Source organism: Solanum pennellii, chromosome 2 (assembly GCF_001406875.1).
Source record: "Solanum pennellii chromosome 2, SPENNV200".
NCBI classification, from domain to species: Eukaryota; Viridiplantae; Streptophyta; class Magnoliopsida; order Solanales; family Solanaceae; genus Solanum; species Solanum pennellii.
The window spans coordinates 17,829,754-17,843,048 of NC_028638.1; the positions used below are offsets into that span (position 1 = coordinate 17,829,754).

At 35.2% G+C, this 13,295-nt stretch overlaps 1 protein-coding gene across 2 annotated transcripts in view; it reads left to right on the forward strand.

The window, feature by feature from the left end:
• Positions 1-13,295, forward strand: part of LOC107012051 (twinkle homolog protein, chloroplastic/mitochondrial) — a 32,130-nt gene that overhangs the window by 11,827 nt on the left and 7,008 nt on the right. For both annotated transcript variants that reach the window (XM_015211778.2, XM_015211777.2), the window contains exons 8-16: positions 1,620-1,685; positions 1,771-1,887; positions 6,498-6,545; positions 6,637-6,722; positions 6,818-6,878; positions 7,585-7,767; positions 8,616-8,747; positions 11,525-11,586; positions 12,131-12,214. In XM_015211778.2, coding sequence (XP_015067264.1) covers positions 1,620-1,685; positions 1,771-1,887; positions 6,498-6,545; positions 6,637-6,722; positions 6,818-6,878; positions 7,585-7,767; positions 8,616-8,747; positions 11,525-11,586; positions 12,131-12,214 — 839 coding nt within the window. The remainder of the gene's footprint in view (positions 1-1,619; positions 1,686-1,770; positions 1,888-6,497; positions 6,546-6,636; positions 6,723-6,817; positions 6,879-7,584; positions 7,768-8,615; positions 8,748-11,524; positions 11,587-12,130; positions 12,215-13,295) is intronic.

Sequence of the window (13,295 nt, forward strand, 5' to 3'; positions counted from 1 at the left end):
AGAATAGGAGTTTGAATCTTTGTGATTTAATTATGTTTTTAATATTTTGCTTTATATGTTATGACTTATGAGTATTTTTGCCTATGTAATTTCTTTCAATCTAAGACTATATTACCTCTATTTAGTTATTTAATATTTTTTTATTTTTATACTAAATGTCGCTTTTTTTTAAAAAAGCGCGCGCTTCGCTTCACGCTTCTCGCTTCTGTGAAGCAAGCCCTCGTCGCTTTTTTCCGCTTCTCGCTTCCCAAAACACTGTTCCCAGTAGTGATCGGTCTGCACCAAGGATCACTCTTAGACCATTTTTATTTTCCTTGGTGATTGATGAATTAATGCGGCATGTCCAAGGTGACGTGTCATGGTGTATGTTATTTGCGGATGACATAGTTCTGATTGACGAGACTCACAATGGAGTTAAAGCTAGACGTGAGGTTTAGAGACAAATGATTCTAAAGGGTTTAGGTTGAGCAGAACCAAAAAATTGTACTTAAAGTGCAGGTTCAAGGATGCGTCCCATGAGGCTAGCGTGGAAGCGAGGCTTGACGCCCAGGCTATCCATAAGAGATGAAGTTTCAAGTATCTTGGGTTTATAATTCAAGGTGATCAAGAAATTAACAAGGTTGTCACTCTCTTTATTAATTGCAAGGTGGATGAAATAGAGGCTTGTATTCGGTGTCTTGTGTAAGTTCTACGAAGTGGTGGTTGGACCAACTATGTTGTATGGGATTGAGTATCAGCTAGTCAAATACTCATATGTTTAGAATTGGAAGTTGTGGTAATGAGGATGCTGAACGGATGTGTTGGCATACTGGAGAGACAAAATTAGAAATGAAGATATTAAAGACAAGGTGAGAGTATCTTCGCTAGAGAACAAGATGAGGGAGGCAAGGCTAAGGTGGTTCATGCATGTGAAGAGGAGACACATAGATGCCTTGTGTGAAGGCGTGAGATGTTAACTTTGGTGAGTTTTAGGATAAGTAGAGACAGGCCGAAGAATTATTGGAGAGGTGATTAGACAAGGCATGACACAACTTTAGCTTAATGGGGACATGACATTAAATGGAAGGTTATGAAGGGCACGAATTAGGGTAGAGGTTAGTAGATAGTTGTGTGTGGCCTAGCTTTTTAGTAACTAGTTGTGTGTTGCCTAGCTTTTCTTTTCATATCAGTAGTAGTATCTACTCTACTCTTGTAGATTCGTCCTTTAATTTTTGTTACTATTTGTTAATTTTTTCTTGTACTTTGATTGCCTTACTATTTTGTCGTAGTGATTGTTCATTTCTTTTCAGCAAACTATCATGCTTTTTAATTTTTTTTTGCCCCAAGGGCAGAAGGAGTTCGAAAGACTCTCTCGTCCAGTCCATGAAAATGCCCCATGGCTTCTTTGCTTCTTATTTCTTTTTCTAGGGTGCTTTGAAATGCTCACTCTTGAGTCAATGATCTATCAGAAACAACCTCTCTACCTCTCAGGTAGGGTTAAGATCTGCGTACACTCTACCCTGTCTAGACCCACTTGTGGAATACACTCGGTATATTTTTATTATCATATTGTTGGATCCGGAAAACTGATACATAAATTGTTATTAGTTTGACCTCATTAATATGTTGTTCATTTGCAGGAAGCTGATACTTTAAAAATATTCTATGGTCTCGACGATATAAAGGGAGCAAGTGATATCATCATTGTAACTTCTGATTCACTCATCATTTCGTTTTTGAATAGGCTTTTTCACTTCTGGTAATATTTATTGACTACTTCTCTTATGTTAGGTTGAGGGTGAGATGGACAAGCTTGCTATGGAAGAAGCAGGATTTCGGAATTGTGTGAGCGTTCCAGATGGCGCTCCTCCATCTATTTCAGATAAAGATTTGCCGCCTGTGGAGAAGGTTTTTCCTCTATAGTTTGTCCTACCTATAATTTTTTAATTGAATGCTTTATCATGATAAACTTTTGTGTATATGGATCTGGTAACCAACTTCTGTTTATCTTTGAGAAGGAATGTCTTATCTCAGCTCAATTCTCATGCATTCACTTTATTAGTTTTTAATTAGCCTTTTATGGTTTCAAGCTAGACTCTAGACTCTAGAGTTATAAATTCTAATTTTCTTCTTGTTCTTTTGACCCCCCACCCCCCTCCCCCTCCCTAATGTAGTATGCCCATTATCTTGATCAGTTCATCTTCTTAGGGTTTACTTGGTAAGGTGTATAAGAATAGTGCAGAATATGGTGTATAGTCATGATGGTATTAGTTATGCTGAGAGTATTTCTTATGCATTGTTTGGTTTGGTGTATTTAAAATAAAACATGACATTTGTTTACAAATACGGTGGAAAGGACGTGGAAAGACTTTGAGGGGTAATTATTACTTTAACCATGTTAATGCATGCATTAAAACCCCTTGCATTGCTAATACCATGGTTTTCCCATGTATTTAGTTATACATATCATGTACCAATAGAAGGTGTGTTTGGTATGAGGGAAGATGTTTTTCTAGAAAATATTTTCTTGGAAAACAAGTGGATTTCTAACTTATTTTCTCATGTTTGGTTGGTGAGTAGAGAACTAGGACAAGACCTCGATGACCGTTCCAAAATCTGATGTGGTATAAAAATAAAAATCTAAAATTTGAAATATTTTCCAAAAAAAAATTAATTTTTTTTCGATGGGGTGGCGCAAAAAATAAAAACAAGTTTAAATTTGAAATATTTCCCATAAATGTATTTTTTAATTTTTTTTTAAAAATTGATGGGGGAGGGGACGTGGGTGACCTTGTTTGGTGGGAGGGGGGGGGGAGGGAATGGCGTAAAAAATAAAATTTAAAATATTTTTCAAAATAATTTTTTTGGGGGGTTTTTGAGGGGTGTGTGTGTGTGTGTGTGTATGAGGAGGTTGGAGATAGAGATAAAAATATATTTGAAATTTAAAAAAAAAGAAAATTATTATTTTTTTAATTATTTCTTTTGAATGAGAGGGTCGGGTACAGGGTACGGGTAGAGTTTTGGAAAATGTTTTCCTTAATTTTGGAAGGGAAGTCATTTTCCTTAGATTTGAGGAAAATGAGTTGATTTGGAAAACATTTTCCAAACAATTTAAGTCAACCAATTAAAAAACATTTTTTTCCAGAAAATGTTTTCCTCTATATACCAAACACAACCAAAATCTTGCATTATTATAAATAGCTTGAAAAATGTACCAAATAAAGTATTAGTAGTACACAAAGCTAATGCATGAATTATTTTTTCTAATGCATCCTACCAAACCACCCCTTATTGCATTATGACCATGTTTACCTTTTTCGATCCATGCATGTATTTATTGTGTATCCTCATCCACATTCTGGCTCCATCCTTTATAAGAGTGCAAAGAAGAGCTTTGCTCCATATATTTGTATAACTCGGTAAAACTACTTGTGAACTGTTTTATTAAGCTTACATATGATCATTCGGTAATATTCGTATTTTTGATTCATACACTATAGTCAAGAACATTTTATCTTAAGGCAAAGCATTACTACAAAATTTTAAAGTGCTATATTTTTTTAATTTTCATTTTGTTATAGAAAAATTGTGAGTCAAATTTTAAGTATAAGAAAGAAGTCTAAGAAAATCTCCATTGATATAGTTGGTCAGAAGTAATAAAAATTTCTTAATTCAAAGAAGTTATAAAGAACAACATCAAACATTATAGAAGATACCAAAAAGCCTCGAACAACAACACTCTCAAGTAAGTTGAACATCACGTCCATACAAGAACATAATTAACTAAATTCAAATGGAGGACCTTCGGCTCCTTTCTTATGAACCTCCATCAATCTCTTTTTTATTATAGTATGATGTATGATGTATATGTTAAAAATGACCTTAAAATTGTAAATATCATTATTGTTTTTCCTCATTGTCTTAGAATAGTCATTACTATTGCTTAGTTTTCATATCACCCGCCCCAACTTATTTGGAATTGAACCATAGTTATTGTTATGGTTATAGTATGCAGTTTCAAAGAATTAATGCCAAGCAATAGGTAACATCTGAATGGAACAGTTCACAACTGGATATTTTAAACCAAAATTTTAACACATTATGTATTAAAATCTCACAACATAATTTTGTGAGCATTTGAACTCACAAATATATATTTTTTGAAACTGGTAACATACTTGAACTCACAAATATCCACAAATAATAATCAAAACGGTCTTACTTTCCTAACAATCAAGAAGAAAAAAGCATGTTGCTTAACACATTTTTCAAAAAGATAGTTTGTCGAGCTGTATCCAAGTTTACAGTTCACAAATTTAATTGAAAGAAACCAAAAGGAAGAGTTGTTACTTCTTTATCAAAAAATATAAAACAAAAATCTTTATCAAAAGAAAGAGTTATCACTATAGTAAAAGTGTTCTTTAACGATAATTAATAGCTTAATTGCCGCTAAATATGATTTTTATGAGGCAATTGGTACTCTATATAAATGTCCCTAAAGTGTATAGCAACATTGAATCTAATGACAATTAATTAATGTTGGTAAAGACTCTACCACTCTTTGTTAATGGGCATTTTTATTGCCGTTAAAAATTATTTTTGTTATATTATATTTTGGACAGTTGTTATTTCAAGAAAACTTGATCTTTTATTATGCCCAAAAAGAAGAGATGAAGAAATATGGCAAATTAGTTGGCTTGGATAAAATAAGTGGACTAATTGTCTGTATACTAATGTTCTAGGAAGGATGCATTGGCATACAAAATGTTTGTACCTATGACAAAACAATCAAAATAATATACTAACTGTGGCAAGCAAGAGAGCCAGAGAGCAATCTGTTTGGTTCTTTTAGCAAACTTCATCTTTGGTTCCGTATTTGTTATATCACATATTTGTTGTTGTGTGCTATCTAATATAGCACAACCCACAAGCAATTTTCTCAAAAAGTATATGAAGAAACCCGTAGAAAGGGACAAAAGAGAGGATAAAATTTTCAGTCATCCTCACTGGAATTTTTAAAAGAGCTCAAAAAAGTCACCAAAATAGCAAAAACAAATTGCAGAGTTACATGAATCACTAACTTACACTAAAAGATTAAGCTTCATGAAATAGGAGGGAAAAGACTTTGGGGAATGAAACACAATTCATAAGAAGCTTAATTAATGTATTTGAATTTAACTCACCTATAGGGAAAAAAATCTACAAATAATAGTGGCAGAAATAAAAATTTTGTTTACTAAATAACCAAATGTAATGAATTCAACCATTTCAGTAGCGACCATTATGAGTTGTGGACTCAAAGGTGCAAGAGTAGTAATGTCTTATTGCTTTTGTTTACTAAAGAACCAAATGTAATGAATTCAACCATTTCAGTAGTATTATGAGTTGTGGACGGAAAGGTGCAAGAGTAGTAATGTCACATTGCAATTAAAACAATTTTTCTTTGTTTATATGAAGAAACTAGAGAAGTTCAATCATCCTTGCCGAAATTTTTAACACTGTTAAAAAAAAGTCACCAAAATAGCAAAAGGAATTGCCATAGTTACACGAATCACTATGACTTGTAATAAAGATTAAGCTCCATGAAAAAGGAGGAAGACAACTTTGAGGAATGAAACAAACTTCATAAGAAACTTAATTAATGTATTTGAATTCGACTATCTTAAAGCGGGGAAAATCCTACAAATAATAGTGGCAGGAAATCCCTCTATTTATAGACAATAGAGGATAGTGGGAACAAATGCTTATTGTGCCTTATCAGAAAGGTCACAACTCTTTGGAAAAGTTACAACCCTTCGGAAAAGTCACAACCTTTCATATAAGTCTCAATTTTTCATAAAAATCGCAACTCTTTATAAAAGGGGAAGGCTAGTTTTGGAAATAAATAAATTAAAAAGGAATTCTGGTTTGTGTAAAAAGCGCAGAAAAGCGCGCTTTGAGGCGAGGCGATGCTCCTGCGCTTTTAGCTCCTGAGGCGAGGCGATATTGAAAAGGCGCTTGCTTCTACTGTAAAAGCGAGAAGCGCGATAAAGCGCTTTTTTTTATGAAAAAGTGCCAATTAGGGTTCTTTTAAAAAAAATTATAAGGTTATTTTTTTAAAAAAATTTCTGAAAGGTACGTGACTTCACATACTATTTCCGTCTTTCGCAACTTCACTCACAGCTGCGACTGCTTCTCTTCTTCAGACTCTTCTTATGTAAGCTCTCTTCTTCTTCTCTTCTTCAGACTCTTCTGCGATTTTTTTTTTGTATTTTTGGTTGGTTGCTGCCAAGCTGCTGTAAGTTTTTTCTTCTTCTTCTCTACGAAGCTGCTGCGATCTGCTACTGTTTTTTTTTTGATTGCTGCTGGGTGTTTTTTTATATTTTTATTGCTTCATTTTGAAGAGTTTGAGGATCTTGTTGAAGAATAGGAGTTTGATTCTTTGTGATGTAATTATGTTTTTGTTTTTGATATGATTTAGCTGATATTTTAACATATTGTGGAACTAATGCTCCTTTTGGTGCATTTTGTGAAGCTAGGACACAAAGTATCAGTATCTTTGGAACTGCAAAGAATATCTGGAAAAGGTTTGAAGACCCCTCTTTGCTAATTATGTTTCCTGTGTTGTTATGTGTCAGTCATGTAACAAGAATGTTTTTGTTCTTTCACCATTTACAGGCATCTCGCATTATACTGGCAACTGATGGGGATCCACCTGGTCAAGCATTAGCTGAAGAGCTTGCCCGCCGGTTAGGGAGAGAAAGGTCTAGTGTACTTTATTCCAGTGCAAATGATGGTAGTTTTGGTATATTATACCTTAATACCGAGTGCTCTTAACTTTTTCTCTTTGACAATGTAGGTGCTGGCGAGTTACATGGCCAAAAAAGAGCACTATAGATCACTTCAAAGATGCAAATGAGGTCTTCATGCATGGAATTTTCTTACCTATTTGTTTATAGGAGAAGAAAATAAGAAATTTTTGAATCAGATATTTTTTCATATTCCACGAGCTTTCTGATTTGTGATTGACAGTTGTGTACTTTCCCCAAGACCCTTGGTTGGAATTTCTTCTGTTCAATTTTATGTTCTGATTTTTAATATGGAAATGCAAGTTTATAGTTAATAGCAGTCTTGTTAAGTCTACTTTAATTTCAAGCACTAGTAAAATTGGGAGTTTTTTTTATAAAAAAATTTAAAATTGAGAGTTGTTTTGAATGGCATTTCTCTTGTTTCTCAAAGTCGAATCTGTTTGCAAATATTGGTTGCATAACTGCTTTGTAGTTCTCTCAATGATTACTCCATCTGTTACTATCACACAGTTATGTAATTTTATAGTCGGTTTATATCATGCCTACACAATAACGTTCTTCCTGGGGCAAAATGAAATCCTCCTTTTTGATAAATATGGACAGGGTAAACTATGCTCATGATTTTACATGCACGAATCTTTGTATGCTAGATCCTTGGTATCCTAGTTCTAGCCATTATGAGTTTCGATTTACCTACTGATAATACTTTTCTAGCCGTCTTACTCATTTTAGTGCATCAAAGATACTCATTTCACCTGTTTTCTTTATGACTCTCCAGTAACCTCAAGTTTATCTTTCTTCATTTGGGCATTAATAGGTACTTATGTGTCTGGGGCCTGGTGCACTGAGGGAAGTTATTGAAGGTGCAGAGCTGTACCCGATACAAGGATTATTCAACTTTAATAATTACTTTACTGAGATTGATGCATATTATCATCAAACAATTGGCTACGAGCTTGGGGTTCCAACTGGATGGAGGTCCTTAAATCATCTATACAATGTGAGTGGGTTCTTATTTGGGAACTAAGTGTTTCTCTAGTCTCTCAGTACTTAAATAGGACTAGGAAATATGTGTATTCATGCCAGGGACAGCAGCTACGTTGTAGGGTTTGTGATATACCAATTAGATTTGACAATTATGTGAAGAAAGTTTAATGGAAGGTTTTCTTTTTGGGTATACTTTTGGAGCATGTGATATCCCAGTTAGCATAGATAATCTTCTTCGTATTAGATTCTTCGTTTTTCTTACACTTTGTATTTAGAGGATTTTGTGTATCACTTCACTAAGGTTATTTACTTAATCAAGTCCCAAGGAGGTGGTCTAGCAGTTGAAAAGTTGGAGTGGCAACCTTGGCAATCAAAGTTCGAAACTAACAGAGTAAACACAAGGTTATTTCTTCCCATCTGCCTAATCTTGGTGGGCTGAATTTCCTGGTACTCCTGTTTGTGGGAAATACAAGGTACCTGGTGGAGATTAGTGGAGGTGTGCACAAGCTAACTTGAACACCAGTTTTATCCAAATAAAATAGTTACTTAAATTGTACGGAGAAAAGTAACATAGTGAACAAAAAAAATGATGAGAGATTCTTGGGAATGGAGAGGGATGGTACAGTGTTAACTGGCCTTGTGACACTAGTATATTACCTAAAGACAAGGTACTGAAGTAAAGAACCAAAACGACTGAACTTTCCCCAAGAAATGATACGGAATCCTATTCTTCAGCATAACATTCTGAAAACGTATTATTACTCTAGATTGAGACTTATTATTGTCATATCAGCATGTAACCATGACATGAAATTCTACAGCCTGGCTGATTTTTGTTTCTTTCTTCTTGATTCTGTACAGGTTGTACCTGGAGAGTTGACTATTGTTACAGGAGTCCCAAACTCCGGGAAGAGTGAATGGATTGATGCTCTTCTATGCAATCTCAATCACAGCGTTGGCTGGAAATTTGCACTTTGCTCTATGGAAAACAGGGTAGGCACTTATAAATCTGTTTCTCATCATATCAAGCTAGGATAAATAAGAGTGATTGAATTCATTAGAAATTAGTTGCCGAGGTGTTTTTGCTACCTCAGTTAACTAGATGAGGGTTGTGATGAATGGATCCTACGAAGATTCTTAGTTCTTACCCTCTAGAAAGATTTATTGGTAGTATGGCGTTGCAGGATGTCATGCAAAAAATAACGTATTTCTGCATTATCTGGATCTTCTATTTTACTCAAAAAATTGGAAGTTCCAAGATATATATAACCTGCACAAGGATTAGATTGCTTAAAGTTTTATGAGGTGTTTCTAAAAAATAAATTAAAAAATAAGTGATTTACTTTTGTGCCCTGCTTATTGGTTGAAGATTGCCTAGACCCCTAAATCATTCTGCAATTTGGATAAACATAAGTAATGTTTTAGTCCTGTTGTACTAACTAGGTGTTGAGAGAACCCTTAAGTCAAACTATAGTCCTACTTGTCTTTAAAAGCTTGTTTGGTTTGGATTAATTGACCTGTTTTGGCAAGCTTTATTAGTTTTAATTGTGCTCAACTCCATTTATCAACTATTCATGTGAGAGTTTCACATTCATTTGTGAGTTGATATTATCCTATGAAGCCTAAAAAAGTTTATCCTCCCCATATTGGTGCTGGGTGGTGTGAGATACAAAAGGGTTCCCGCATCTTAATGGATGATGATGGTAAAGAAGCTAGAGCAAAGAGTCAAATTCAAATAGGTTGTTGAGCATTGGTGCGCTGAAAGGGAAGTCAATAAGTTAGTGGATACTACATAGAGGAGGTGAGTTGATATTAGGTCATTGTATGTCTAAAAGACAGTAAAGAGACGAGAGAAGGCTACTAACTTGGAATATAGTTTTGTCGATAAAGAAGTCAACAGAGTTACTGGATATCTTAGAAAGGGAAGAGTTGATGTTCACAGTTCACACAAGTTAATCCAACATTTTAAATTAAAATATCATGGTCCTATGGTATATTTATAAAAGTACGAAGAGTGAGAATTAGCATTGAGCTAGTATTTAAGGGTAAAGTTGAAGTAAAAAGAATTGGTGAAAGAGCTGAGGGGTTTGACCACTATGGTTCAACATATCTACAAGATGAATATCATGTAAATTTGGATATTAAGTCGTGGAACTTTAGACAGGATTGGAAATAATTACATCCAACAAAAGGTTCAAGTACCACAACAGGGATAAACTGAGAGAAGATTGTCCAAGTTGGTTTGACCATGTCTTACATTGATATCCCAAAACACTGGTTTATAAGTGACGACATTACAGTGATGAAAGGTATTAGAAGATAGGAATCACATGGAAGAAAATTATCTCATATTTTGTTTTTTGGTAAGTGCATTCCTCATTGATGTCGGTGTTGCATGAGCCTGGCAGCCCAAAAATTATCTCAAGAATATCAGTATCTTGAAAATTAGCAGATCACTATTGGGTTTTGTCTTATATTGGTGTTGGTTGGTGTTATATTTTCTGATGGTTGAACCAAGAGTATGATATGACCACGGTTTAAATGCTTGTTAAAGTTCCTTTTCCTTCTGTTGAGGATGGATGCATGAGTCTGTAAACTTGAAGAGAGACCACGAGGTGTCCTGTTCTATCAGGCTTTAATTGAGAACTGTGGGTTAACAGTCTCTCATGAGTCATGAACAACCAAAGAGGATCACTTCTGACAAGATTGATTGCATCGTGATTATTGTGGAAAGCCAAGACATACAAAGGAGACATGAAAGAACAACAAGAGGTCGTTTGGGCAACATGTTCCCATCAAGGGTTTGGCTAATATTATAGAAAATGTGGAGACATTCAGGGAAATGGTTTCGGGAGAAGTTTTGTCTCCGGATGAAATTTAGCACCTTTGTTGACTCCTGAAATTTGACTTACCTCTGTTGCCACATCCCAAGTTGCTCAGACTTTTTACTTTTGGCGCCACACTCATGTTGACACGACATCGGTGTGGGATTCTTACCAGATCCAGTTAATCAATTTTGGGTACTTGGACCAAAATCGATAAAGAAATTCAAGACACATGCAATGATTTCTGGAACATCAAAACATAAGTTAGGGGAAATTATAATTTAGGGCTATGATTTTTTCTATCGTCAAATCATGTTAATTTTTGGTGTTTGATTGTGTTAAAGTCAAGCTTTGAGCTAATAATGACAGGTATACGAATGGAAGTTAGTTAATTTCAGATAGATTGTTTAATAGACACTTATTAGATTAATCAGATTCAATTTATACTGTCAAACCAAGTAAATCCTACATCTTGAATTCTTGTGAAACAAGATGAAAATATTGCTTAAATAATGTTTCAGCTCGTGTAGTTTTGTTTTGGACCGATGTTAATACATGCATTATTGTGTTGCCACCCAAAGGCTTCAAAGGTTAATTGTGAATAACCTGTCCTGCTCTCTTTGAAAGAAGGGGCGCTTTTGGTTTGTGCGTGAAAGGATTTTTTCTTCTCCATATTACTATATCTTTCTTGAGTCTTGTCATAGTCAACAATCACCTTTGTTTTTCTTCAATGCTTAATGTGAGCTTTTAAAATCTGTTAGAAGGAGCTGTTTTACAGCTCAGCCTTCACCTTTCACTAAATATTATCTCATAAAATTAGGGTATTCCACTTTTTTTTTCTTTTTTACCACAGTACGGAACAATGTATCCTTCAGCGCATTCACCCTTGCCCAGTTGTTGTTTGCTTGTTTTTTCTTACTTTCTTTTTGCTTTACTGATTTGTAGGTACGGGAGCATGCTAGGAAACTTTTGGAGAAGCACATAAAGAAACCTTTTTTTGATGTGAGGCAAGTAGGAAACATCTTATACTTCTTTAAGTCTCTTTGTCATTTTCTTTTTAGTATTGTTACATTGAAATCATTTATCACCATAAGCAAATCTGCAACTCTTTGAACCTCCCAATCATTTAGGTATCCCTGTACTATTTTGCGCACCTTATCTTATACACACAATAGTAACTGGTTTCCAAAAAAAACAATGATTTAGGTATCATAAACAGACTGCTTCCCATTCTTGCAAATGTGTGGCACATGTTTGAAGCTTTCATTCTTTGCAAACATAGATTGCTGGTTGGACCAACAGCCTTTTCTTTATCTTTCTAGAATATAGACCCACTATAGCTTCTCTGTGGGCTGGTCTATGAAGGTGGGATAGTCATATCCTGCTACTTATTTGTAAAGCTTTTGTTGTTTTCCTCTTTCAGTTTTTTTCCTGTAACCAGAACCTGACTTTCTGTTACACGAGAGAAATATCTTACTCATACTTGTGAAATCATCTATCTTTTATTCGTTGTTAATTTGTATGTTAATGTTTTGATCATTGACAATGCAGATATGGGGAATCTGTTGAACGGATGAGCGCTCAGGAGTTTGAAGAGGGAAAACAATGGCTCAGTGATACATTTTTCCTCATAAGGTGATGGTGGCAGTTTCCTAAAATATGAATCTTGAAGCTTGCCTGATGATCTCACTGACCTCTATTTTGAACTGACATATGTTCTCTAAGCTTACTCTCCTTGTTCTGTAGTTCAATTTAATGAAAATCCTGGACTAACTGATTGTGTATATACATTAAGGATGCCATGTTTTGAATAGGTAGTATCCGATAAGGAATCTAGTGTTATCTTTTGTCTCCCACATCAGTTGAGCGAATAAACTATTGTCCCTTATTTGGTATTAGCAATCCTCACCTCATGAGGTTGAGTTAGGCATAAAGTGCATTTTTTTACATGGTATAAGAGGCCCATTGCTATTTTATGGTTGATCCTATCAGAGTGGGTTATAGTCCCACATTGGTTGGGGAATGGACTGGTGGTGTGCTTATATGGACTTGGACAATACTCCCCTCATGAGCTAGTTTTTGGTGTTGAGTTAGGTCTAGGTGTCATATCTTTTCATGGTATCAGAGCCAGATACATTCTTGTTTGGGCTCCCGGCCCACGCTACAGTTGGGTCTGGGCGTGAAGGGGGGTTAAAGTCCCACATTGGTTGGGAAATGGGTTGATGGTTTGCTTATGTGGACTTGGACAATCCTTCCTTCATGAGCTAGCTTTTGGTGTTGAGTTAGGCCCAGGTGGCATATCTTTCAAGATCCAATATTAGGGCCTTATATCTTATGTTGTCCACATAATGATATCCAACCGGGGAATGTGATGGGGCATTAGATCCCAGATTGGTTTGAGTGTATGAGTTGTTGTCTCTTTATATGATCTTGAGAAATCCTTATAAAATAATGGTCTTTTCTATTCTCACCTCATGAGTTTGTATTTTGGATTGAGTTAGGCTCAAAGTCCATCTTTCTTTACCGTATCAAGCAACAAAATGATGTGAACGAGGTGTTATTGCTCTTAATGGGTGAATCAATGTGATGTGCAAGAAAAACACATTTAAACAGTGAGGTCCTAAGACTCAAGCTAGAAATGGTCTCTTCAGAGAGAGAGAGAGAGAGAGAGAGGGAGAGGGAGAGGGAGCGGGAGCGGGAGCGGGAGGGGGAGGGG